General features: G+C 38.6%; 5 protein-coding genes across 6 annotated transcripts; 4 read left to right on the top strand and 1 right to left on the bottom strand.

The window, feature by feature from the left end:
* The first annotated feature begins 1,176 nt into the window (after positions 1–1,176).
* Positions 1,177–3,902, top strand: LOC121754056 (putative late blight resistance protein homolog R1A-10). The gene has a single exon (XM_042149385.1). The coding sequence runs from the start codon at positions 1,235–1,237 to the stop codon at positions 3,722–3,724; it is 2,490 nt and encodes an 829-aa protein (XP_042005319.1). The 5' UTR covers positions 1,177–1,234; the 3' UTR covers positions 3,725–3,902.
* A 4,202-nt stretch (positions 3,903–8,104) lies between these two features.
* LOC121754639 (probable disease resistance protein RXW24L) lies at positions 8,105–9,226 on the bottom strand. Its single transcript, XM_042149964.1, has one exon. The coding sequence runs from the start codon at positions 9,224–9,226 to the stop codon at positions 8,105–8,107; it is 1,122 nt and encodes a 373-aa protein (XP_042005898.1).
* A 6,794-nt stretch (positions 9,227–16,020) lies between these two features.
* On the top strand, positions 16,021–17,963 carry LOC121756469 (BTB/POZ domain-containing protein At1g21780-like). Of its 2 annotated transcripts, none has more exons than XM_042152021.1 (4): positions 16,021–16,173; positions 16,251–16,390; positions 16,933–17,048; positions 17,135–17,963. In XM_042152021.1, exons 1-4 carry the CDS (start codon positions 16,058–16,060, stop codon positions 17,744–17,746), a joined length of 984 nt encoding a protein of 327 aa, XP_042007955.1. In that variant the 5' UTR covers positions 16,021–16,057; the 3' UTR covers positions 17,747–17,963. The 2 variants fall into 2 exon arrangements, with proteins under 2 accessions (XP_042007955.1, XP_042007956.1); XM_042152022.1 differs by having other exon boundaries at positions 17,141–17,963.
* A 2,830-nt stretch (positions 17,964–20,793) lies between these two features.
* LOC121753767 (TLC domain-containing protein 2) lies at positions 20,794–22,703 on the top strand. The gene is made up of 3 exons (XM_042149014.1): positions 20,794–21,121; positions 21,483–21,760; positions 22,253–22,703. Exons 1-3 carry the CDS (start codon positions 20,863–20,865, stop codon positions 22,568–22,570), a joined length of 855 nt encoding a protein of 284 aa, XP_042004948.1. The 5' UTR covers positions 20,794–20,862; the 3' UTR covers positions 22,571–22,703.
* An 828-nt stretch (positions 22,704–23,531) lies between these two features.
* On the top strand, positions 23,532–24,955 carry LOC121754921 (photosystem II 22 kDa protein, chloroplastic-like). The gene is made up of 4 exons (XM_042150208.1): positions 23,532–23,856; positions 23,935–24,051; positions 24,270–24,504; positions 24,601–24,955. Exons 1-4 carry the CDS (start codon positions 23,665–23,667, stop codon positions 24,843–24,845), a joined length of 789 nt encoding a protein of 262 aa, XP_042006142.1. The 5' UTR covers positions 23,532–23,664; the 3' UTR covers positions 24,846–24,955.
* Positions 24,956–25,040: the final 85 nt, after the last annotated feature.

Genomic DNA, 25,040 nt, shown 5'->3' on the forward strand with positions numbered 1-25,040 from the left:
TGAATAATAATTTTGTTTATATATATCATACAAAACATGAAGAAAAGTAGAAGACAAAAGAAAAAGTTTTGTATCCCACATTGGAAAAAGATTAATGAATGCTCTAAACATGTAGTTATAAAAGAAAGTACTTCAACATATTTTGTCTCACATCGAAAGTGGAACATAAAACATTCAAGGATGTCTCTATAAAATAGAAACAACCAAGAATGAGTTTGTCCCACATCGAAAGTGGAACATAAAACATTCAAGGATGTCTCTATAAAAGTGAAACAACCAAGAATGAGTTTGTCCCACATCGAAAGTGGAACATAAAACATTCAAGGATGTCTCTATAAAAGAGAAACAACCAAGAATGATTTTGTCCCACATCGAAAGTGGAACATAAAACATTCAAGGATGTTTCTATAAAAGAGAAACAACCAAGAATGGTTTCATAAATTCGCAAGCCCATCAAATATATATGGGCTATTACGAATTTCTTGTATTCATTTGTTTGTAAAAATTGATTTTAAATATAAAAATCAATTTTTATAAATATTATTTTTTTTTAAAATTCGGTTGAACCGGCGGTTCAAACCGCCGGTTTTGAACCGTCGGTTCACGGTTCATAATTCGCCGACCCTGAACCGGCCCGTGTTAACCGGCAACCCTCCGGACGGTTCAAACCGCCGGTTCCGGTTCCGGTTCCGGTTCATGAACCGGCGGGCCCGAACCGGCGGTTAACCGCCGGGCCGGTTCGGTTTGTGCATGTCTAAATGGTGGGCAAAAGGAGAATTTGAAAATAAAAGAGGAATTCAAGTTTTAACCCCAATTCCATTTGTTAAATGACATGACTAAATATCAGCCCTTCTTATAGTGAAGTAAATCTGGATCAATTTAAAAAATTACATGACTAAATATCAGCCCTTCTTATAGTGAAGTAAATCTGGATCAATTTAAAAAATTACATGACTAAATATCAGCCCTTCTTATAGTGAAGTAAATCTGGATCAATTTAAAAAATTACATGACTAAATATCAGCCCTTCTTATAGTGAAGTAAATCTGGATCAATTTAAAAATTACATGACTAAATATCAGCCCTTGATTTTTTTTAATCCGGTGGCTGAGACACTTAATGGAGACTTGTCCCATATCCCTACTCCTCTCACAGTTTGGTCAATACATAGTACTACATAGCTACTTCGATCTGCTTCTAGTTCTGCACATCGTTTCTCCCTCCAAGATCAGAAATGGCCTTCGCAGCACTCGTTTCACTAGCACAAACCATCAATCTCATCCTCAATTATCATCAAACCTCCATCCCCACTCCATTCAGAAATCAAATCAAATCAATCCACAAAAATGCCTCCTTCCTGCAAGCAGTTCTTCCAGATTTTCCAAAGACACCAAGCAGTTTGGAACACAGAATCAGAGACCTCGCATACAAAGCAGAAGACGTCGTCGAAATAGTATGGTCAGAGAAGATCCGCGATTCTTCAAAATCCAAGCTCAAACAAGCAAACCAGAATCACGAAAACCTCCGCTACGATTTCCCCGATCTGGAAAAAGTAACAAAGGAGGTTGAATCGATCGTGAAAGAAGTCAGGGAACGCCACAAGGAAGTCGTGGTTGGTTTCGACAAGGAGTCAATCGAAGTAAAGGAAAAGCTTCTTCGCGACGCATCTAATTTGGAATTCGTCCCCATCGTCGGCATGCCAGGGATCGGCAAAACTACACTAGCCAAATACACGTATGAAGACGGCTTGATCAAGGCGTATTTTGATGTTACAGGCTGGGTTAGGGTCTCACAGCACTACAATCTCGACCAAATCGTCTCGAGCCTCGGAGCCTCCATTGGATTGTCGAATGCCAAAATCGAAATTGATGATGTGTTTAGAAAATTATTTGGGAGGCGTTACTTGATTGTGTTGGATGATGTATGGAGTGTGGAGGCTTGGTATAAGTTAAAGAGGATGTTTCCCCAAAACGGCAACAAAAGCCGAATCATATTCACCACAAGGCTATTAGATTTGGCTACCAGCATTGCCTCTTATGGTGGCTGGATCCATCATATGCAGTTGTTGAACGAAATCTCCAGCTGGGAGCTGCTTCGAAACAGGATTTTCGGGGACAAGCCTTGCCCTTCTGAATTGGAACCTATCGGGAGCGCGGTTGCAGCTTCTTGCAACGGCCTTCCGCTTGCTATTGTGGTCATTTCAGGGCTGCTTGCTGTTGATCAGAAAACAGTTGCTGCTTGGGAGAAAGTTGCTCAAGATGTCAAGTCTGCTATCTCCGAAAACGATAGCCAGTTCGATAAGATACTCTCGCTGAGTTACACGCACTTGCCTCATCATTTGAGGCCTCTTTTCCTGTATCTGGGAAGCTTTCCACAAGATTATGAGATGCCTGTCTCAAAGCTCATCAAACTGTGGGTAGCTGAGGGCTTTTTGAAGCAGAGTGGATCTAATAAAAGCCTCGAAGAGATTGCAGAGGACTATCTTGAGGATCTCGTCAAGAGAAATCTTGTATCCGCTGCCAAGAGGAGGCCTGATGGGAGGATCAAGAGGTTCGGCCTCCATGATTTGATGAGGGAGATGTGCATAAGAAAAGCGCAAGAGTACAACTTTTTCCTACACGTTCGCGGCTCTCTTGATCAAGGCGCCAAGATTCTGCGCCGTGTGAGTGTTACTAATTCTGATCTGGATTTCCTATATGGCTCGGCCATACATACTGTGATATGTTTATGTGACAGGCAACGCGGTAAAGAATGCACTTTTGATAATTGTAGACTGCTTAGGATACTGGATTTGATAGATGCTCAAGAATACTTCCACAAGAGTGATAGCTTGTCTAATTCTTTGCCTGACCATTTGTTTGAGCTGTTTCATCTGAGATATCTTGCTTTAGACTATCCCTTTAGTATTCCTGCAGCCATATCCAATCTTCGGAATCTTCAAACTTTGATCATAGCTTCGGACAACCATCTTAAGCATGTTGAGTTGCCGGTGGAAATTTGGAGGTTGCCACAGTTAAGGCATATCCTGATTGCTTCTTGTGTCTTTCCAAGTGAACAAGGAGCGACAATTGCACTAGAGAATCTGCAAACACTATTTAAACCAGTAAATTTTGTTTGTTCGGAGGAGATCCTCGAGAAGATCCCAAACCTGAAAAAACTGGGGATCTTGTATAAGGGAGATGATGAAAAAACATACGAGAAAGACTATGAACTCCAAAATCTTGAAACTCTTCAAACACTTGAAAATTTGAAGATTGAGATATGCAATTTTCATAAGGAAAAGCCGAGGCTTGGCCCTGATTTTCCAAAGACACTGAAAAATCTTACTTTGAGTGGTGTGGGACTTCCTTGGGAGGATTTCAAAATAGTGAGCTCGTTGCCCAATCTTCAAGTGCTTAAACTAAGAGACGACGCTTGCATTGGAGAAACATGGAAAACAACTGATGGAGGGTTTTCCCAGCTTGAATTTCTGCTGATCGACCAGTCACATTTTGAGAATTGGATAACTGAAAGTAGTCACTTTCCAAGGCTGAAATCCCTGGTGCTTTATCATTGTTGGAGTCTAGAGGAGATTCCTGAGGGTGTTGGGGACATTACGACGCTTGAGCTCATTGAGGTCGATGACTGCAATGCCTGCCTAATAGAGTCAGCTAAAACGATGTTAAGTTATCTGGATGATATGTATGGAGATAGCATGGTCCGAGTCCGTTTCGTAACAGGCTAGGCATACCTTTGAAGCTATTTGGTGGCATGGTTTTGTCTTCTTGGGTGAGTCTTGTTATTTGTTTGAGTTTTCAGAGTCTGGGACACTAGCATTGATGTAAATGTAAATAGTGGTTTAATATTTTGTAACATTCAATTTTGAGCAATGTTTTGTATTAACATCTGTTACAGTTGCTTCTTGCTTGATGATTAAAGTAGTAGGTAGTTATTTGTAGTTAATGGGGAGTTATGGGTGGTTACATCTTTATTAGCTTTATTTCCTTAGATATATAGGTTCCTTGAGGTTTAAGAGAGGCAGGAAGTATTGAATTTAGATTTTAAGGACGGTATCTTTACCGCATGCCCTCGTTTGAGGATTAGCCTCGAACATGATTATCGTTGTTCATTTCAGTTTATATATCTATTTTCTGTTTTCATGGTTGTTCGTTATGCTTTTTATGCCGACAGATTGTCGAGAGGATACGATCCACCCGCCTTTCACTCCTTATCAACATCTTGATGTGTTCATCAAATCCATCTCTATCTTGAAAACACACAAGTCTTGCTCCGTTCGTCTTTACAATGTCATTTTACCATTTTGATATATATATTTGCAATTTTAAAATCTCCTTTTTTTCCTATTTTGGGTAAGTGTAACCCACATTTTGGTACATTTAAGAATTAATACTGGACTTCAAATGATGTACGTGTAAAGTACTCCCTCCGTCGTAGGGAAGATGACCTCTTCCTGGGACGACACGGGATTTTATGCATGCTAATATTAAAGTGTTAAAAAAGGAAGAGAGAACGTTGTTGGGTACTTAAAAGTATGAAAGATGAATACAGAAAGAGAGATAAAAGGGTTGTTGAGTGTTTAAAAGTAGGAGATATGCAAAAAGTAAGGGAGTGAAAAGGTTGTTGGGTGTTTAAAAGTAGGAGAGATGAATAAAGTAAGAAAGACAAAATATAATTGAGTATTTTAATTATTTCCTAAATAAGAGAAGGGGCCATCTTGGTTGGAATGGATGAAAAAGGAAAATGAGTTATCTTCGGTAGGACGGAGGGAGTATATATTATGAATACTTTTAATTCCCAAAATAAATCAAACTTATAGGCTATGAGTATGAGAGTAGGCATGCATAAACCGAACCGAACCGGCGTCACAAATCGGAACTGGAACCAGTAGCGGCGGTTCGAACCGTGAGACGGGTCGGCGGTTTACACGATTCGGATCAGGTTCAAGATTTTCAGAAACCGGAACCGCCGGTTCAACGGTTCAAAATTAGGGTTTCGGTGTAGGCTATAGGCTTTTCAGATTTGCTGGTTTGCAGAAAACCGACGGTTTGCCGTCAGAAACCGACGATTGAACCGCCGGTTTCCGCCGGTTCTGGTAGCTTTTCAGGTGGCAGACGTAGGGTTCAGGCTTAGGCTTGCAAAATCTGTCAGAAATCGCCGATTTTCGGTCAGAAACCGTGGACTGAACCGGCGGTTCAAGCGGTAAACCGACTGATTTTGAAATTTGAATTTTTATTTTTATTTTTAATTTCTTCTAATTTTTCTCCTATAAATACCCCACTTCCCGTGATGTTACTTGATGATTAGGCCAAAGCTGATGTCAGAGAAAAAGAACTTGACTGGGATACTGACAAACACGGATTTTGCATGTTTTTAATAACTAGATTTGGTTCGTTTTAAATGTTAATCATGCAAATTATGTTATTAAATTGCATATGTTATACATTTGGTACTTTTGACACGTTTGTTGTTAAATGATAGAAAAAGGAAAAAGGTGCAAAAAAATGGCCAAGGTGCATCAGCATCTGTTCTAGCCCAACCATGAACTGTGACTTTGTGGAAGGAGAGTACTTCTACAACCAATCTAGTAGTCAGGGGGAGACACAAACATCAGATAATCATCCGAATAGTGACCTACTAAATTAGCTGCCTACACCCATACCTAACATTGTTCCAAGGGAAAACCATTCTGGGGGAGAGTCACAGCTAAGTCCTGTCACAGATGTTGGTCCAACATAGGAGGTTAACGGCACCGCCGGGCCGTCACAGCCGGTAATACAGAACGAGGTGCAAAGTGACATCGACCAACGATCAACCCCGACTTCGATTCCTGAGGTACATAATTCGAATATTGATGATAGTATATCTTCAAAGAATACTAATGTTGATAGGAACAATGGAGTCGAATGTGAAACTAATGGCGGTGATGGAGAGACGGAACAATCATATGAGCTACATCCAAGAAGTACAAGAGGAGTCCCACCTCGAAGATACTCACCAGACTGGAAGGGAAAAAGGGGCAGATATGTTGTGGCGAATACCATACAGGGACAATTATCAGAAATGGTCCGAGCATTCGAAGCAGCTCTGTACGAAGAAGAGGAAATCCCTCACACAGGCACTGGAGAGAAGCTATGAAGAAAGAGATAGATGTTCTTATCAAAAATGAAACATGGGAGAAGTGCACCTTACCTAATGGGAAGAAGTCAGTTGGATGCAGATAGATTTTCACCATTAAAAGAAGAGCAGATGGTTCGATCGAGAAAAGCCTTTCCTATCTCCATGGGGAATTAGAAGAAAATAAGGAAGTCTATATGGAAGTGCCACCAGGTTGTTCAGCAGAATTCGGAAAAGGCCAAGTATGTCGTCTAAGAAAGATACTATACGGGCTAAAGCAATCTCCAAGAGTCTGGTTTGAAGATTTTGCCAGGCAATGGCCAAACAAGGGTTCAAACAGAGTCAGTCGGATCACACACTCTTCACGAATAAAAGGGGAGACAAGATTACTTGTCTAATTATCTACGTGGACGACATGATCATCACGGGGGATGATAGTGAGGAAATTCAAAGCCTGCGAGAGAATTTGTTCAAGGAATTTGAAATGAAAGATCTAGGAGCATTGAAGTACTTCATTGGAATTGAAGTGTTGAGATCTAAACACGGAATATTTCTAAGGCAAAAGAAGTATGTCCTAGATTTATTGGCAGAGACAGGCCTATTGGAGTGCAAGCCGGCAGAAACTCCCATGATCCAGAACCACGGCTTAAAGATAGAAGAAGGAGCTGTACTTGCAGATCGCGAACGGTATCAGCGACTAGTAGGGAAGCTAATCTATTTATCCCACACTCGGCCAGACATTACGTATGCAGTTGGCATAGTTAGTCAGTTCATGCATCAACCACAAGCTGACCACATGGAAGCCGCCTTGAGGATCGTTCGATATCTGAAAGGCACGGTGGGCTATGGAGTGTTCCTAGCTAAAAGAGAAACTCTAGAAATCGACAGGTACACCGATGCGGATTGGGCAAGCAATCCCGTCGATAGGAAGTCTACCGGAGGCTATTTTACCTTTGTTGGAGGCAACCTTGTCACTTGGAGAAGCAAAAAACAGAAGGTGGTGGCCTTGTCTAGTGCTGAAGCCAAGTTCAAAGGAATCAAGAGTGGACTTATGGAAATCATGTGGTTAAGGAGGCTGTAACGGAAATTGGCTACCCACCTACGCGAAAAAGTCAGTTATTCTGTGACAATAAGGCAGCAATCAGTATCTCAAAGAATCCGGTGCAGCACGACAGAACTAAACATGTGGAAGTTGACCGATACTTCATCAAAGAAAACCTCGAGGCAGGTAGCATTGATTTCCCGTTTGTACGGTCAGAAGAACAACTAGCAGACATCTTGACCAAAGCAGTTCATCCGAAAGCTTTCAAGGAGATTTTGGGCAAGTTGAGCATCGGAGATACCGTTTCTCAACTTGAGGGGGGTGTCAAAACATATAACAAGGGATATTCCCACAAATAGAGAAGATTGCAGAAAATCAGTGATTGATTAGAATAGATTGATTACAATTTATGGTATTTACCATAGATAGGGAGAAGACTTCCCTATATATTGAGGGGCTTTGTAAATCATTGAATATACAAGAAAAATACAATTCGTCTTCTCTAAACCTCTTTTCACCATTATGCAATATCCTACCTCTCTCGATCACCATCGTTAAGAGATTCGGACATCGAAGAAGCACCAAGCAATTGAGCCTAGGAAAATGACTACTCTCCGTAACCAAAACCTTCAAATTGGTTTGGCTAATCAGCAAAAACCTCAGCTCACAGAATCCACCTTCACTCGTCTCCCATTTCGTGCCATTGCATGCGAAGTCCCTCAGCTTAAGCACTTGGAGGTTAGGCAACGAATCCACAATCTTCATGTGTCTCCATGGAAGATTCAGACCGCTCAAAGTCAACTTCTTCAAAGTCAGAGGCAGAGCGCGCAGAGTCAACTCTGCAGGATAAGGTAAACTTTGGTGCATCTTCAGCTTCAGATTCTCCAACAATTTCAGGCAGCCAATGTTTTTCAGCTGCTCCACATACGTTACACTGTAAACATGAGACTACTCTTCATTTCTAATCTCTGCGTGGAGATACTCCCCCTGAGTGTAATAAAGGCTTAGTTTCTTCAAATTCGGAATCATCTGCAGAATCTCCGGTCTGCAGCTGAAATTTACTGCTAGCGAAAGCGTTTGCAGATTTTGCAAAGCCAACGTCGCTCCCTTTTGAAATAGCCGAAGACCGGAACAGAACACGAGCTTCCTTAACTGCGGCATGCCCCAAATCTCAGCGGGCAGCTGCTGCGGCATTCTCCATATCTCCACAAAATTTCCCTTGTATTTCCTCGGACCAATTATCAGTGTCTGGAGATTCTGAAGGTTAGATATGACCTCCGGAATCTTGAAGGCGTAGTCGAAAGCAAAGTATCTCAAATGGAACAGCTCAAAAAGCTCATCCGGTAGAGAATAGAGATATGAGTTATCATTCTTGTGGAAGCATTCATAAGCATTGATCAAATCAAGAATCCTCAGCAGTCGAAAATATCGTACAGAGCATTTTCTTCCCCTCTGGCTATTCTCCAAACATATTATAGTTCGGACGGTGTAGCCTTGGAGGGAATCTAGGTTGGAATGGATGACACTCACGCGGTGTGGGAATGGAATCTTCGTTTGTGCATGTGTAAGCCCGCCAAACTGCAGAACAAAATTCTCTTGGCGGGCTTTTCTGATGCACATCTCCCTTAGGAGATCATGGATGCTAAAACTTTTGATTCCGCCGTTAGACTTCCTCTCAGTGACAAGAACTATACTTCTTTTGACGTGATCTTCAAGATACTCTTCCGCTGTTTGTTCCAAGCTCTTGGAGCGCTTTGGTTTTAGAAATCCTTCAGCGACCCATAGCTTGATGACTTTTGAGGTGCGCATCTCATAGTATTCGAGGAAACATGCCATGTACAGGAAACATGGCTTCAGATGATGAGGCAAGTGCGCATAGCTCAGAGATAGTATCTTATCAAACTGCTCATCGTTCTTAGAGATGACGGAATTCACATTTGTAGTGATTGTCTTCCACCCATATTTCGTCGGGTCGAGTACAAGAAGTCCGGAAATCACCACAATAGCAAGTGGGAGGCCTCTGCAGCTCGTTTCTTGCTTTGGTTTTCTGTTTGTTTCGATCATCGGCATTGGCTGAGTTTTACAAATTGGCGTCGTCTGTGGGAAAGGGCGACGCCGATGGCTGGCGCACGGTTTTATTTCGAGAGGTTCACCTAGAAGAATGACTTTGGGTTATGGAAGGTGAAGATGAAGGCCATGCTCATACAGCAAGGTCTTTGGGAAGCGATGAAATATGAGTCGGCAAGATAAGGCTGGTGATCCTGACGATAAGGAGCTGATCAAGAAGATAGATATGATGGAGAGAGCGCATAGCGCTATTATGGCGTGGGAATGCATCAACCACAAGCTGACCACATGGAAGCCGCCTTGAGGATCGTTCGATATCTGAAAGGAAAAGGGATCATGGATCAGCTGGACGACTTCGTGAAGGCAGTAGATGATCTTGAGTCTGTTGATGGGGAACTAAAGGATGAAGATAAGGCAATCATGTTATTGAATGCCCTCCCTAAAAGTTTTGTTCTACTCAAGGATGCAATTTTGTATGGAAGAGATTCTTCACTGACATATGAGGAGGTTCTCACTGCATTGAAAGCCAAGGAATTTCAAAAGATCTCTACTAGTAAGCCAGTAGATCAAGCTGGTGAAGCATTGATTGTGAAAGGCACTAACAAGAAAAGTTCCAAGAAGAAATGGAACAAGAAAGGCAAAGGTGATAAGAAGGAAGAGAAGGAGACTAGATCTTGTCACCATTGCAAGAAGCCGGGGCATTTAAAGAAGAACTGTTATTCTTGGAAGAAAAAGAAAGAGGAAGAGGCAGAAGGGCATAACACAGCAGATGTCACTCAAGATATTGAAACTGCTCATGCTTTGAATATTGGAGATGCTGATATCAGTTAGCAGTGGATTATGGATAGTGCATGTAGTTTTCACATGTGCCCGAAGCTTGAGTGGTTTCAAAACATGCAGCACTCAACTGGCTCTGTACTTCTTGGCAACAACCAAATTTGCAGAGTCAAGGGCATGGGAAATGTGAAGCTAAAGATGAAGGATGGCTCTGCAAAAATCCTCACAGAAGTAAGATATATTCCTGAGATTAAAAGGAACCTGGTTTCTCTTGGAGCTCTTGAAAGAAAGGGGTATTCTTTTCTCTCATCCGGTGGTCTGATGAAGGTTTTCAAAGGACCTGAGGTGGTGATGGTAGCCAAGAGATTCAACAACCATTATTATCTTGAAGCTGAGGTTATTTCTGGTGAGCTCAACATGGTCAAAAAATTGGATGGAGATATTTGGCATCTCAGATTAGGGCATGTATCCATGGATGGAGTGAATCGCCTTATCAAAACTGGAGTCGTAGAAGCTGACAGCAAGATGGTCTCCAGAGAATGTGAGGTGTGTGTGCTTGGTAAAAGTAAGAAGCTGGTGTATCCACCTGGCAAGCACACTTCACAATCAGTCCTTGATTATGCACATAGTGATATATGGGGGCCTTCTCAAACCATATCACTGGGAGGCTGCAGATATTTTCTATCCATAGTGGATGATTATTCCAGCAAAAATCTGGTTGTACATCATGAAAGAGAAATCAGACGCTCTTTACAAATTCAGAGAATGGTGCAAGGAAGTTGAGGTTGAGAAGGGATCAAGTTTGAAGTGCTTAAGGACAGATAATGGGTTGGAGTTTCTTTCACATCAGTTTGAAGATTTCTGTAAATTGAAAGGGATAAAAAAGGCACGTAACCGTCCCCAACAATCCTCAACAAAATGGTGTGGCTAAAAGAGCAAATAGAACTATACTTGAGAGAGTTAGATGCATGCTTATATCTTCTGGAATGCCTCCCAAGTTCTGGGGAGAAGCAGCATCTACTGCAGTTACTCTGATGAACAAATGCCCAACCGCAGCTATAAATAATGAGACTCCAGATTTTAGATGGTATGGCCATCATGGAAATTACACAATGCTGAGGCCTTTTGGATGCAGAGCATACTCACACATTAAGCAAGGGAAGCTTCAACCAAGGGCCCTCAAATGTCTGCTGCTGGGATATCAAAGAGGAGTTAAGGGAGATAGGTTGTGGTCTCTGGAGTCTGGAAATCAGAGAGTGGTGATCAGTAGAGATGTGATATTCAGAGAAACTGAAATGCCTTACAAAGAAGCTGAAGGAAACAAGAAGCCTGTGAGCTCAGATGCTCAAGTTAAGGTGGAGCTTCTGGAAAGGAATGAAAATCAGAAGCTTGCTGATCAGGCAGAATCATCTGAAGATGAAGACCAGAATCATGAAGTCAGTGATGATGAAGGTGGAGTTACAAGTGAAGGTGGAGGCTCTACTGACACTAATCTTCAAGATTATATGTTGGCACGGGACAGAGAAAGAAGGAAGGATGTTAGTAAACCAGCACGATATAACAATGCAAGTCTGGTATATTATGCATTTTGTGCACCTGAGGAAGTTGAGTCCACTGAGCCTGGGACATATAAGGAAGCAATTAAATCCAGAGAAAAGGATAAGTGGGTTAAAGCTATGGAAGAGGAGATTGAGTCATTGCTGAAATAAACTTGGATTCTGGTTACCAAGAAGAAGCTGCAGGAGTTAATAGGATGCAAATGGATCTTTAAGAAGAAGATAGAAGCATCTGAAGGAGATAGAATAAGATATAAAGCCAGATTAGTGGCTAAGGGATATAATCAGAGAGAAGGAATTGATTATCATGAGATATTCTCTCCGGTTGTAAAGCACAGCTCCATAAGAATGCTCATGGCATTGGTTGCAAAGAACAACTGGGAACTGCATCAATTGGATATAAAAACAGCTTTCTTGCATGGTGAGCTTGAAGAGAGCATATTCATGGAACAGCCAGAGGGGTTTGTAAGGCCAGGAGATGAAGATAAAGTTTGTTTGCTAAAAAGAAGCATCTATGGTCTCAAGCAATCTAGCAGACAGTAGAACCTGCAATTTGATCAACATATGAAGAAAATTGGATTTAAAAGTTCCAAGTATGATAGTAATGTGTACATAAAGAAAAGGGATGGAAAATCAGTAGCTTTCTTGCTCTTGTACGTGGATGATATGTTAGTCATCGGATCAGATATCAATGAAATATAGAACGTGAAGAATGATCTCAAATGTAGATTTGAAATGAAGGATTTGGGAGAAGCTAAGAGAATCTTAGGCATTGATATCATAAGAAATACCAAATGGATGAATCCAGAATTGTTTGAACACCATTGGGGCAACAGTTTCAGTTATCTGCAAACCAGGGACCAAAATCTGAGGAGGAGCAGAATCAGATGAAGAACATACCATATGCCAATATCATTGGAAGTGTGATGTACGTTATGATATGTACAAGGCATGATCTTGCTCATGCAGTAAGCCTCACAAACAGATACATGAGCAATCCGGGCAAGGTTCATTGGCAGGCTCTCAAGTGGATGTTGAGGTACTTAAGGGGAAGTTCTGAGTATGGAATTATGTACAAGGGTTTTGAAGATCAAACTAAAGATAGCCTTGAAGGATTCTGTGATTCAGATTATGCCTCCAACAGAGACAATAGGAAGTCACAAACCGGGTATATCTTCACTATGTTTGGATCAGCTGTTACTTGGAAGTCAAATCTGCAGTCTGTAGTGGCACTATCTACAACTAAAGCCTAGTATATTGCGCTAACGGATGTTGTGAAAGAAAGCTTCTGTCTTAGAGGAATTATGGAAGACTTTGGTGTAAAGCAGAAAAAGGTTGTTGTGAATTGTGACAGTAGTAGTGCTATCTGCCTATCTAAACATCAGACGTTTCATGATAGAAGCAAGCACATAGATGTGCGGCTGCATTTCATCCGAGATGAAGTTGGGAAATGGATGATAGAAGTAAAGAAGATAGGGATCAAGCACAATCCAGCCGATGCTCTGACCAAAGTGATACCAGCTTCCAAGTTTGCCTATTGCTTGGAGTTGGTGAACATTCTGAGGAGATGAAAGAGATGGGGTCTTGGAGGATTATGACGGTAGGTGTTGATGTTGGAAACAAGGTGGAGAGTTGTTAGCAAAATGGGTCTCACAACATCAAGGAGGAACGACGGTTAAGTTAGTTACTCTTGGAGGTGCATGTGAGCGCGGGTGCATGGGATCACAGCTCGTATGAGTTTGTTATGGTGTGAGTATATAAGCATATACACACCACATGCGTGAGATAGAGAAAAACACACACATCAGAAATTGAAATCAATTGAAGGAGAGAGCTGGTAGAAACCCTCGATCAAGAAGGAGAATTGAGGAGTGTTGATCTTGAAGATCGATTGACATAGTTCGTTCATCGATTTCATTGCGTCGGTTAGTTGATTCATCTACTGAGTTTTAGTTGATTCAACATGTATAGATGCAGCTTTGAATGTGTAGAGATCTAGCTATCTTGTATCTGTAATTCTCGTTTTTTCTTCATCAATACAAAGTTACTCGAGTTCTCCCGTGGATGTAGATCAATTTGATCGAACCACGTAAACGTTGTGCATTGTCGTTTCTTGCTTTTGTTTTCTGTTTGTTTCGATCGTCGGCATTGGCTGAGTTTTACATAAATCCTCTGGTCACTAATTCATTTCGTCCGATGGGATAACTACACTAGTAGCAGTAATATATTACTCCCTATCATAATCATTGTTGTAAACGATTCTAACTGATAAGTTAAATATGTCAATTTTAGCGTTAATTAGTTTGTTTGATAATTCATCATCACCCAAGTAGAGAGAGCCCCGGACTGAATGCCGACAAAATAATAGGCGGCATCTTTAGTCTAAGATGATTTTGTAAAGAAGACTGAGACAGTCACTAATTTTCTTATCAATGGAAGAGAGATGGCCCCCAAAAGGCTAGAAAGAGAGTAGTATCATAGGACAAACTTTTGGAAATTTATGGATGAATACGTGATATACTCCCCCGTCCCTCTATAGTAAAGGCGTTTCTTTTCGGCACGAGATTTAAGAAATTGTGTTAAAAGTGAGTTAAATAAATGAAGAATAAAGTAGGAAAGAAAAAGATAGTGAGATCAAAAAAGAAAAGTAAGAGAGAGTAAAGTAGGAGAAAAGAAAGTTATTTTTTTGCCAAAATAGAAAATGATTCAGCTAGCTACAGTGGGACAACCATAAAAGGAATACGACTCAGCTACAGAGGAACGGAGGGAGTATATGACAGTGCATCACGACTAAGATGGAATTGGGTATGCAATATAGAGGTACTAATAATAATTTTTACAATTATGATAGAGTATGATAAAGAAGATAACTACATTCTTGGTTCATGGACATTGCTATAGGCATCAAACATGATAAATAGAAAGCTATTCAACATTGTAGTTGAAACTGGAAAGTAGATATATTCTGAGAAAGATGTATTCAAATGTATTAATGGAATGATAAGATTACAGAGAGAACACAATATATATATACTACAAAGAGAAGTAATCAACCTTACAAATTATGTAACTGAAAGATGATTAAATCCAAATGGTGTAACTGAATGTAATACTTCATCCCGAACTCTCTTAATGATGTTCACTTCCTTGTTTCCCATCTTGGTGTCGAGTGGCTCAACAACAGATCTGTTAACATGTGGTGCCTATTCATTTTTTGAGTTTACTCTAAAAAATATAGAACGGGGATGATATTATAGCAATGTCGACGGCTTTAAACTTAATTTACCGAGCCGTGTGTACTAGCTACGTTCTCCTCAAACTTCCTACAATTTTTTCACGCCATATGCCCGAGCAAGATAACGTTGTTATAAGTAAAAAAGATGATCAATAAATAGCCGCAGGATTTTAACCTCTAAGGTATTGATTGAAGGAAAATTATGTTGTGATTTATCTTCTTGGTAACTTCCAAGTAAAATATTATCGATCATCACTGAACACATTCTTGCTCGGCAAATACTAGTAAGTTGAGTCTCAAATGAAATTACTATTGGAGCTCGCAAACTACTTGATTTGTTGTTAAACAGGAGAACAGAGATACTCCCTATTAGTTAATCCCAGATCATATGAGCTAGTCATAAAAATATCTCTATATCTATATAGTTTTAAAAACTCACAAATTGATTGACTACATCAACAACAAGAAGAGTATTAGATTAATTAATTAATTAATGTTTGAAAGTGTTATATTGCTAACTCGATACTTAATTGCTAACTACAATTAAATAATAGCCCTTAGATATTTAAATCAATGGCCGAGATCATCAGCCCCGAAACGTCAATACGATCAACAAAAAACGTCAACAAGGGTATTAAGGTCAATTTACTAAAAATTAGTTGTAACTAACTTTTGAAAAATATCACATAACTTTAAAACGCATATAACTTTCTCGATTTAAATCATTTTTTTGCACAACATATATCAAATTAAAGATAATTTCATAAGGATTGTAACGATATTTCACTTGCATATGTTCCGATGTCAAAATTTGAAAAAAAATTCAATTTTTTCGTACAGCAACAACAAATGTCAACATATTATATATAAAATATGTCAATATAATACATGTAGAATGTCATTCTTAAAAAAATGTGTTGACATAAGCAATGTGTTGACACAAGTAATGTGTTGATATTCTCAGAGCATTGTATTGATATTTTCAAAACACTATATTAACATTTTCATTCAAAAACCTAATTTTTTTATTTTTTTTATTTCTTTTATTGAATTAATAAAAATAAAAATTACACGTGGCAAATTTTAGACCACTAGATTTTTAAAATTCTATGGTCTTAGCAACTAAAGAGTGAGTTAGCAATCGATCACTTTCGCGTTAATGTTTGAGGTTAAGTTAACTCTAGAATTCTTAATTCACGGTAGATCCCCAAACCGGTTTAAAAATAGGGTAGCGGTTTGATCCAAGTCAAAATCCCTAAATCTGAAATGGTGGATACCAAGGTAGAAACTATAGCACGACTCGCGCAGTGGAAAATCGAGAGCTTCGGCCCTACCGTTCCTTACAGAAGATCCGATCCCTTTAAAATAGGCATATGGAACTGGTAATTGTTCGTTTTCTCTACTCCTCGAGCTATGTAATATGCTGCTGTATTCAGTATTGTTTCGTTGAAATCTCCAGGCATTTATCAGTGGAGAAGAGCCGCGCCATCTACGTCCGCCTCTTCCCCGAACCGTCTCGTGTTGCCAAGGATCAGCCGCCTATTGCTCGCTTCGTCGTCCGTGTCGCCAACGCCGCCCGTCGACTCTATATCTCCCCTGGTTTGTGTTTCTACTTCGATATTCATGTGTTTATAGTATGTTTATGCTATTAGTTATTGGATATTTATTTTTTCTAGTATGATTTGTGGTAAGAATTTGAAATCCAATTCATCAAAATTTACTCAAAACTGGACTTCTTGGATTACAATATAGTGGATCTCAAACTGTTGATCCCATTCTGTTATATAAAAACTGCCTCGGAAGTTTCGGCTTTTTGGTTTAGACAACATTGACGGAGATGATCAAGGTTCTCAATTCTGTTCAATTCTTGTGAGAACAAAAATCAGGACTTTTGATGGAGATGGGTTGGTATTTTGTTTCTGAACGAATTTTGTCTTATTAACAATGTGTTTTTCCTTGCAATCCATTTTGTTTGTTATGTTTACCTTCATAAGTGAACAACTAATATGAGTTTATAAGCAGCTTTGCCTTATATATGTGATTGCGATATGCTTCTCATAAGTAGCTGTATCCCAATTTGGGAGTGATTGCAGCTTTGTATTCAAAATGAAGTTTGGTTGATTTTGGTGCTTTATGTGCAGTTCATGAGAGACTACTTCGCACAAGCGATGATTTTGCGTGCCTCATCGATATAAACATCCAAGGTCGTTTTGTTATTGATGTCGAGTTCTTGGACCTTAAGATCTGCCCACTGAATGTGAGATTTCTTACCTATGTTTTACATCAGAATCTGTTGTTTTTCTGAATTTAGTTCACAACTCTCATTCTTCATTTGCTTCCAAGTCCCAGGGTGGAGAAGGCAGCTCAATATGGCCTAGTGAAGAAACGGTGCGGAATCTGGCAACCCAGAGCACTCTCAAATCCCTCTCCCGCATGCTCAACGACTCCCTTCTCGCCGACATCACCATCAACACAGCAGACGGGAAGCTACACGCCCACAGGGCGATGCTCTCCGCGAGCTCCCCCGTCTTCCACAGCATGTTCCTTCATGACCTCAGGGAGAAAGAGTCTTCAACTATCGAAATTGAAGATATGACATCCGAGTCGTGCACTGCCCTCCTCAGCTACATCTACGGAACTATAAACCAGGAGGACTTCTGGAAGCACCGCCTCGCACTGCTGGGTGCTGCCAACAAGTACGACATCGCGGACTTGAAGGAATCATGCGAGGAGAGTCTTCTCGAAGACATCAACTTGGGGAACGTCCTCGAGAGGCTGCAGGAGGCGTGGCTCTACCAGCTTGACAAACTGAAGAAAGGGTGTCTCACGTATTTGCTCGATTTTGGGAAGATATACGACGTTAGGGAAGAGATGAACGATTTCTTCAGAAAGGCTGATAGGGAGCTTGTGGTGGAGATATTCCAAGACCTGCTTGCAGTTTGGAAACCAGCTTAAGCAGAGCTCCCTTCTTATCACATTATTACCACAAGCTGTTATTACATCACCTAGATTTGTTGTAACATCAATTAGAGCTATACAGAGTGCATCTATAAATAATTGCTGTAACGTGTAGGATCAAAATCTTGTTCTGTGTAACTTGGGCCGATTAGTAAGTACATTGGCTTAGGTTATTGCAGCTTGTCTCATAAATAAGGATTATATTGCTCTTGAATTTCCAGAACTGTTACTTTTTTATAATAATTTTCTCGAGAAAATTATGTATTTCACTCTGAAAATTTACAAATATGTTAGCAAGAAATTGAATTTTTATATGAAAAAATACTCCATCTAATAATATATGTGATGCGAAACAAATATTTATTTATTTTTATCCCATCAAACTTAATTGGTGCTATATATATTTAGACTCAATATAACACTATATTTATATCATAGAGCACGGAACGAGACATAAAATGGGATTGGAACGTAATCAGGAGCCAATGACGAACTTTGGAAGCGGTCAGAGAGTTCCACTCGATCGAATAGAATTGTGGCAAGAATCCACTCGACCAGAGTGAATAATCAAGTCTCCAAGTCAGAGAGTTCCATTCGACCGAGTGGAGTTATACTTATGGATATAGCCAGTTGACCAAAGTGGTGTTGCGCTCAACTGCAATTTGGGGGGTTTTGATGGGCGTGTTTTCAGAGAATCTTCCACACACGAAAATAGAGAGAAAATAAGAGGAAGAAAGGGAAAAATGATTGGCAAGTGATAGTACTAGGCATGCACAACGGTTGCGAATCGCCGGTTCCGATTCCGATTCATGAACCGTCGGTTCACGGTTCATCATATGCATGAACCGGAACCGGCCCGCCAAGGGTCCCGGCGGTTCTAGTTCCGGTTCAAAAAACCGCCGGTTCACGAGGCGGTTCAAAACCGCCGGTTTTTTGCCTGAACCGCCGGTTCCGGTTCATGAACCGGCGGTTAAACCGAAATTTAAAAAAATTTATTTATTTATAAAAATTAATTTTTATTTTAAAAACAATTTTTATAAATAAATGAATACAAGAAATTCATAATAGCCCATATATATTTGATGGGCTTGCGAATTTATGAAACCATTCTTGGTTGTTTCTCTTTTATAGAGACATCCTTGAATGTTTTATGTTTCACTTTTGATGTGGGACAAAGTCATTCTTAGTTGTTTCTCTTTTATAGAGACATCCTTGAATGTTTTATGTTTCACTTTCGATGTGGGATAAAATCATTCTTGGTTGTTTCTCTTTTATAGAGACATCCTTGAATGTTTTATGTTTCACTTTCGATGTGAAACAAAATATGTTGAAGAATTTTCTTTTATAACTACATGTTTAGAGCATTCATTCATCTTTTTCCAATGTGGGATACAAAATTTTCTTTTGTCTTCTACTTTTCTTCATGTTTTGTATAATATATAAACAAAATTATTATTCAAATATATTCTTGATTGATAAAAATAAAGAATTATTGAAAAATATGATTTGTATATAGAAAATATTTATTTGTATAATAATTATTTTTAGGTTTATACAATTTGTATAAGAATTATTCTTTCAATGTGTATAATATTATTTATTAGTTAACATATACATAAATTTATAAACATAAGCAAATCATTAATGATAAAAAACTAATGAATAATAGTTTATGTAATAATATTTGTTGTTAAATTATAATAATAGAAAATAGAGTATTAATATAGACGAAGAATGATGGACGATCTATTATAAACTTACAAATAATGACTTTTATCCCACATTGAAAGAAAGAGTAACACATCCAAGAATGTGTAACTATAAAAACGAATAATCCAATACACTCTCTTCCAATTTAAATGCTCAAGTCCAATACACTCTCTTCCAATTTGGAAGAGAGTGTATTGCATTATTCTCTTTTATAGTTACAAATTCTTGGATGTGTTACTCTTTCTTTCAATGTGAGATAAAAGTCATTATTTGTAAGTTTATAATAGATCGTCCATCATTCTTCGTCTATATTAATACTCTATTTTCTATTATTATAATTTAACAACAAATATTATTACATAAACTATTATTCATTAGTTTTTTATCATTAATGATTTGCTTATGTTTATAAATTTATGTATATGTTAACTAATAAATAATATTATACACATTGAAAGAATAATTCTTATACAAATTGTATAAACCTAAAAATAATTATTATACAAATAAATATTTTCTATATACAAATCATATTTCTCAATAATTCTTTATTTTTATCAATCAAGAATATATTTGAATAATAATTTTGTTTATATATATCATACAAAACATGAAGAAAAGTAGAAGTCAAAAGAAAGTTTTGTATCCCACATTGGAAAAAGATGAATGAATGCTCTAAACATGTAATTATAAAAGAAAATACTTCAACATATTTTGTCTCACATCGAAAGTGAAACATAAAATATTCAAGAATGTCTCTATAAAAGAGAAACAACCAAAAATGATTTTGTCCCACATCGAAAGTGAAACATAAAACATTCAAGGATGTCTCTATAAAAGAGAAACAACCAAGAAAAACATAAAACATTCAAGGAGACAAACAACCAAGAAAAACATAAAACATTCAAGGATGTCTCTATAAAAGAGAAACAACCAAGAATGGTTTCATAAATTCACAAGCCTATCAAATATATATGGGCTATTATGAATTTCTTGTATTCATTTATTTGTAAAAATTATTTTTAAATATAAAAATCAGTTTTTATAAATAATTTTTTTTTAAAAATTCGGTTGAACCGGCGGTTCAAATCGGCGAACCGCTAGTTTTGAACCGCCGGTTCACTGTTCAACATTACTTCGACCCTAAACCGGCCGGTTGGAACCGGCAACCCGCCGGACGGTTCAAACCGTCGGTTCCGGTTCATGAACCGGCGAGCCCGAACCGGCAGTTAACTGCCTGGCCGGTTCGGTTTGTGCACGCTTAGATAGTACTACTAAATTGCAATCAATATTTTAAATTATTTTTATCAATTAATCATATCATTAGTTGCATCTTCTTCTGGTCCATAGCTGCATTTATTCGCCTCTGCGTACCATTCTACTCCACCACCGGCAAACCTAATATGGCGAGGGAAGGCGGTGCGAACAGGAGTCGGAAAGGGAGCGAGGCCGGAGCGTTTTTCATGGCTACCCTGGTGATGTGGAGCGTCTCAGTTTTCTTCGAAATCCTCTTCAATCAGCGCTCGGAGCTACTTCCTATCATCTTCGGCTTCGCTTTTTTCCAGCTCGCCAACGCCGTTATTCGGAACTTCGTCTCACGCGACCCGCTCTTCGTCAACACGTGCGTTTCCCTCCTCCATTCATCCATCACCTCCGCCTCTGGTCAGCTACTCAATTCGACACCTCCAATTAGGGATTTATATACTTTCTAAGTTATACAAGTGAAGTTCAAAATTATAAGAACTTTGCGCTTATTGTGAAAATTTGTGAACTAATTGTATACAATTTTAGTTATCCACGTTTAGAATTTTCTGGTTTCCAATGATTTATCATGCTATTTCGGAAGCCAGAAATGTTTGTGGATGTGTGTGTTGGGACTAGTGGTAATGCCCGAGGCTAAAGGTTTTGCGCTCTAGCTCACATTATTGTTGCAATTACCAAAAAAATGCTTTTTTTCTAGAGTTGCAGTGAGCAAAAATCCTGTTTGGTTGTTTCTGAAACTGAGTTTTCATGTTGGTTGCAGTGGTACTGATCTTGCTGAATCAGTCAATGGAGATTGGTGTAGATAAGATGTTTGAACACTCACAATTGGTTGAGGATACTTGGCGATGGGCATATCAAGCTCTGTGTTTTTCGTGCGGTTACTTTGCATATGATCAGTTGGATATGCTGCTCTATCGGTTGTACAGTGGTTGGATCCCCGCAATCCTAGTGCATCACTTAGTGCTCCTAGTTTGCTTCACGCTGGCATTGTATCGGAATATCACCATCAACTATCTTATCCTAACTCTCATATGTGAGGTAAAAAACTATGTGTGATTGTGTTGGTCTAATGCACGTATCACATGCTCTTGCGTTTTGATCACAAGTTGCACTTTTTCGTCATTTATAATCCATCTTTAACATTGGAAGTTGAGAGACTTCATGGAGTTATGAAACTGGGTTATATTCTTGAGGTATTCAATTGGTGAAATGATGCAGTGAAACTAGTCATAGTAATGGACGATAGCATTATTATCGTACTAGATGCTTATGTGTTTGCATGTATTTGTCTTTTTGTTAATATATTATACTATCAGAGTGACATGAATTTACTTTTGGCATGTCAGAGAAGGTTGAAAGAGCATGTTTGTAATTGCTTTGCTCTGTTCTGCATATTATAGCTGGTTATCTAAAGCTAGGGTAATGCATCGGAATAACTCTTAATATCACAAATATGACAATGAAGAAATGATGACAAATGTATCCTTATCTTGGTGGTGTTCCTGATGCTGTAGTGCTTCCTCAATGCAGCTACATTCAGTCTTTTTGCATGTTCGGAAAATTCGCCGTATGGCTGGTATCCGTAATGCTGGGAGCAAGATTGTGAAGGCTGAATGGGTTTTCAATTGGTTGACATTTGTTTTTGCAAGATGCGTGTCTCACATTCTTATCACAGTCAAGCTGGTCATAGATGCTTCCAAGTTCGATAAGGGCGTGGAGCTCCCACTTGCTCTCTCCGGAATGGCAGGAATGAATTTGCTAAATGTTCTCCTTGGTATCGATCTCTTCAATGCTTACAGAAAAGAGATCAGGGTTCAGAAGGATCATAACAATAATCATCAGGAATAATATACATTTGTTAATTCTTTCAGTATCAGTGTCGAAGAATGTGTTCCTGCTGTAATGTGACTGTACTCTCTTGTAAATCACATCATCATATGAAGAAATGAAAAGCTAAAAAATTCTGTGTTTGGTGTATAAAGTGCAGTGTGTTCATCCTTCTAATGTCTATTCTTCCTGGCTGTTTTCATGTTCATAGAGTTGGTGATGATGGAGGTAAAGACGAGGATAAGTGGAAATAAACGGTAGCTGTGGTTATATGAAAACTATCAATTATAATTTCAGCGTTTTTTTAACCAATTTTATTTTTGTCTGTGAAAATATTTTAGTTCGAAACAATTTTCCTCTCTTCATTTCTAGCACTAATTAAATTTAAGTCAAAATTTGATTCTCGCTTAACAAAATATTAACTTGTGCAACTAATGAAATTAATATTGAACTCACCTTAATGTAAAACTATGAATAACATAACTACTTTTTAATTGGTTATTTTCTTTATAATTAAGATATCTAATATTTGTTAATTAATTAATATTGTTCGTTGGTTAAATTCATGCCAATGATATACGTAGTAAACAAATTAATGCAGTAATATGTAGTTAAAAAGTTTTAAAAATTAGAGTTGCATTTTTAAGAAACAGACAAAATGAAAAAACTTCATATTTTTAAAGAACGGGACAGTATAAAGTTAAATATCAACCAGTATGGTATTTTAACACAGTAGTATAACTTAATTATTTGAAATTCTGATAAAATATAGTGATATCAACCTAAGTAAATAAATGCTAGCATTCTAAATTGAAATTTCATCTAGTGTTTTCTAGATCATTCCGGTTCATCAGTGAACTAGAGAATAAATATACTTGATCGCTGATACAAACTTCTCTCTCTCTCACCAACAAACTGGCTAAGTTTGATTTGAAGTTGGAATCGTGGATACCTTAACCACCATCACTCTTTCTCATACCCTATCCACATCACCACCCATTTGTGTGATTCACAAATCCTAACTAGATTTTGTGCAATAAATAATCCAAACAAACCTTAACCATTCTTGCAATAAAAAATCCACAGACAACTCATTCACACACATTTTTAGTATCATGGCTCAAACAATGCTGCTCACTGCAAATCCTTTGTTGAAAGGTGAGCAGCCATTGCTGATCCAAAGGCTTAAACCTCAGTCATTTTCAGAGATTATCCTCTCTCCCAGGATTAATACTTCTCCTCTCTCCTCCTCTACTACTACTGTTGCTCTCTTCAAATCCAAAGCCAAAGCTGCTCCTGCTAAGAAGGTTTTTTCTCACTTTATTCTTTTTCTTGTTCTTTTTTTTTTGTTGGGTTATTTTGATTTGATGGTTTTTTTTTTGCAGGTAGTGGTGAAGGAGAAGACTAAGGTTGAAGATGGGATTTTTGGGACATCTGGTGGAATTGGTTTCACTAAGCAAAATGAGCTCTTTGTTGGTCGTGTTGCTATGATTGGATTCGCTGTGAGTTTCTTCTCTCTTTGCATCTAGTTGTACATATTTGCTATGCTCATTTTGAGAATGTTGACAAATGAAAGAAAAATATATCACATTGGCGTAAAAAGAAAATTGAAATTACTATAGGTTTTAGATGAATTATCCTATGAAATTCTATCATGATATCAGAATGGATTGTCGAATGTTTATAGTGTGTATGAAAGTAGAAATTGGATGTGATGCAGGCTTCCCTATTGGGAGAGGCTATAACTGGGAAAGGAATCCTTCAACAACTAAACTTGGAAACTGGGATTCCAATCTATGAGGCAGAGCCTCTTCTTCTTTTCTTCATCCTTTTCACCCTTCTTGGAGCTATTGGTGCCTTGGGAGACCGTGGCCGGTTCGTGGACGACGTCCCTCCCCCCGGTCCAGTAATAGCCCCCGGCAAGGGCTTCAGGGCTGCTCTTGGACTCGGAGAAGGTAATGTCACCACTTTTCAATACACTTTTATTCTCACTCTATGAATACATCCATATATATATATATATATATATATGATTATATGTGAACGAACAGGTCCTTTATTCGGATTCACCAAGGCCAATGAACTGTTTGTTGGAAGATTGGCTCAACTTGGAATTGCTTTCTCTTTAATTGGAGAAATTATAACCGGAAAAGGAGCTCTTGCACAGTTGAACATTGAGACTGGAGTCCCTATTGGCGAACTCGAACCCCTTTTGTTGTTCAACATAGTGTTCTTCTTCGTTGCTGCAATTAACCCGGGAACGGGAAAGTTTGTCACCGACGAAGAAGATGATTGAATGTTTATATACCAAGTCTGAACAACAACTCTTGTGTCTAGTGTTTTGTTAGTAAGTAGTAGAACCTTATCTTAAATGTATATTTCATGTTTATGGAACATCTTCGCATATTTCTCTTTTCTTGCAAAATTAGATGCAACATCTTCTACCAATCACACTATTTCTTTCATGATAAGCCAAAACTTAGATGAAATA

Source organism: Salvia splendens, chromosome 11 (genome assembly GCF_004379255.2).
Source record: "Salvia splendens isolate huo1 chromosome 11, SspV2, whole genome shotgun sequence".
In the NCBI taxonomy this organism is placed as follows: Eukaryota; Viridiplantae; Streptophyta; class Magnoliopsida; order Lamiales; family Lamiaceae; genus Salvia; species Salvia splendens.